Here is a 2,221-nt window from a genome sequence, read left to right as displayed (position 1 = left end):
CGGTCTGCGGATGATCCGCTGTCGACATATCCAACTTGGTGCCTAGCACCTTGAAGATGGTCAACCAAAATGTTTCCGTGAAACGGGGGTCTCTGTTAGCGACAATCGACGCTAGGATTCCGTGTTGTCGTAAGACACGATCCACGAACAGCGTTGCTGTACTGACCCCGTCGATGGTGTCTGGTACCGTCGCCAAATAAGTCATCTTGCTCAACCGGTCGACGAATACCACGACAACCGTGTTGCCCGCCGAGTCTTTCGGCAGGCCAAACACAAAGTCCAAGCTCATGGACTACCAGCACCCAGTGGGGACCGGTTAGCTGGCCAGAGGTGCAGCCGCATTTGGAGAGGATTTCACCAGTTGACACGTTTCACGTAGGTGCTCGTCCATTTGTACAGCTTGGGCCACCAAAAGTGGTGACTCACAGAGTTGTACGTTTTCTCACGACCGACCACTGAGTGGCGTATCGTGAGCCTCGTAGAAGATGCGATATTTCAATTCCTCATCATGAGGAACCACAATTCGTGGTGTATCCGTTGAATCGGTGCTATAATATAGCAAGCCGTTATTCAACGAGTATCGGTGCAACCGTGCACGCAGTATTGGTGACAAATTTTTGTCCGAGTATCCAACTTCCTTGCTCCTGAGAGCCCGTAGCAGCGCTACATACATCCCATCACCCGCATACGCGGTGCGGATCAAATCCGTCACAGACGACGTGATAGCTGTAACATGAGCAAGCTCATAGTCTGGTCTGCGTGACAATGCATCAGCCAAAGCATTCTGCTTTGCAGGCTTATACTTCACCTCGAAGTTATATCCGCAAAGAAGGATAGCCATTTAGCCATCCTCTGCGAGGGGTGGGGCGACTAAATCGCAGTGCGTAGTGACCGCATGATCTGTATAGATCACAAACGGCTTGGAGCCGAGCAGGTGAACCCTGAACTTGACAAGTGCGTACTTCATCGCAAGTAGCCCCTTATCATGAACATGGTAGTTCTTCTCTGCCGCTTTGAGCTGTCGAGATTCGAACGCGATCACTCGATCTCGCCCTCGGCGTTTGCTTGCAGCAGTGCACAGCCGATGGCAAAGTCCGAAGCGTCACAGCCGACGCTGAAAGGACGATCAGGGTCTGGTAGCGCCAGTATTGGTGCATCCAGGAAGCTGTCTTTGACCCCGTCAAAAGCCTCTTGAAGTCCGGCGTTCCAACACCATTTTACATTCTTTTTAAAGAGATTGGATAATGGTCGGGCCATTTCTGCGTACTTTACACTGTATTTGTGAAAGTAGTTGGCGAGACCAAGCCACTTACGCAAGTCCTTCTGGTTCATTGGAACCGGCCAGTCTACAATGGCGTTGACCTCAGCGGGTCCCGCTCGAAGGCCACGCTTTCCAATGAAGCACCTTAAAAAGGAATCTCTTCTGCACCAAAGATGCACTATCTGCATTGGCGTTCAGCTTGTTTGTGCGCATGCACTCGAGCACAGCTTTAAAATGGACGATACGATTCTCCTCATCTGTCAATCGCTCTCATGAGCAATTGGTAGTCTGCATCTACCAAATCGAGTGCACTGTACTTCGTAGACCCCACCATGTTGTTTTGAAGAACATCCTTTCTAGGAATTGGCGTTTGCGCCGAAACAGTGGCAGCGCTGAGCTTATTGTAAGCATGAGCGATACGCCACTTGCCCTTCGGCTTCCGAACACAAAACGTGGGTGATGAATTGGGAGACTCTATCCTTGTGTCGTGCTTTGCACGGAAAAAGGCGTCAATGACGTCGCACTGCTCCTTGGGCAGGGACCATTAGCGTGTTAGGCAGTATTTGGTTCCCGAAACCAGGTCGATCTCATGACGCACACCTCGGTCCGGAGGTAGGACCGAAGGCGGGTCTTTGGAGACAGCGTCTTGAAATTCCTTGACCAAAGGATAGTACGAATCTATGGGATTCCGCAGGATCGACAAACCACTTCGTGCGTTAAGCACTCTCTTGGTGCCCTTCAAGACGGCTTCATCCAGAAGCGATGACGAGTTTATCTCCTCGTCCGGTCGTACGATGACCACTTCGGCCAAATCGCCTGCGTTCAAGGCACTGCCGAACTCTTCAAGGGACATCTCGTCCAGCTCAAGAAGACCATTTACTGCAGGCATAGTCCCAAGGCGGACGTCGCCATCTTCCTCCCTCGTCATACCGTTGACGAGTGTGTAGAATGGTGCGCCAA

The 2,221-nt window shown here is 51.5% G+C and overlaps 1 protein-coding gene across 1 annotated transcript in view; it reads right to left on the bottom strand.

Moving 5' to 3' along the window:
* Positions 1 to 1,805: 1,805 nt before the first annotated feature.
* The window catches only part of PHALS_13202 (reverse transcriptase), a gene marked incomplete at both ends in the record, with an annotated part of 861 nt that continues 445 nt past the window's right edge, over positions 1,806 to 2,221 (bottom strand). Inside the window, one exon of the mRNA XM_024728908.1 lies at positions 1,806 to 2,140. Coding sequence (XP_024579339.1) covers positions 1,806 to 2,140 — 335 coding nt within the window. The remainder of the gene's footprint in view (positions 2,141 to 2,221) is intronic.

Source organism: Plasmopara halstedii (assembly GCF_900000015.1).
Source record: "Plasmopara halstedii genome assembly, contig: Scaffold_658, whole genome shotgun sequence".
NCBI lineage: Eukaryota > Oomycota > Peronosporomycetes > Peronosporales > Peronosporaceae > Plasmopara > Plasmopara halstedii.
The sequence above is the reverse complement of the archived record's forward strand: the minus strand, read 5'-3'. Positions and strand labels throughout refer to the sequence as shown.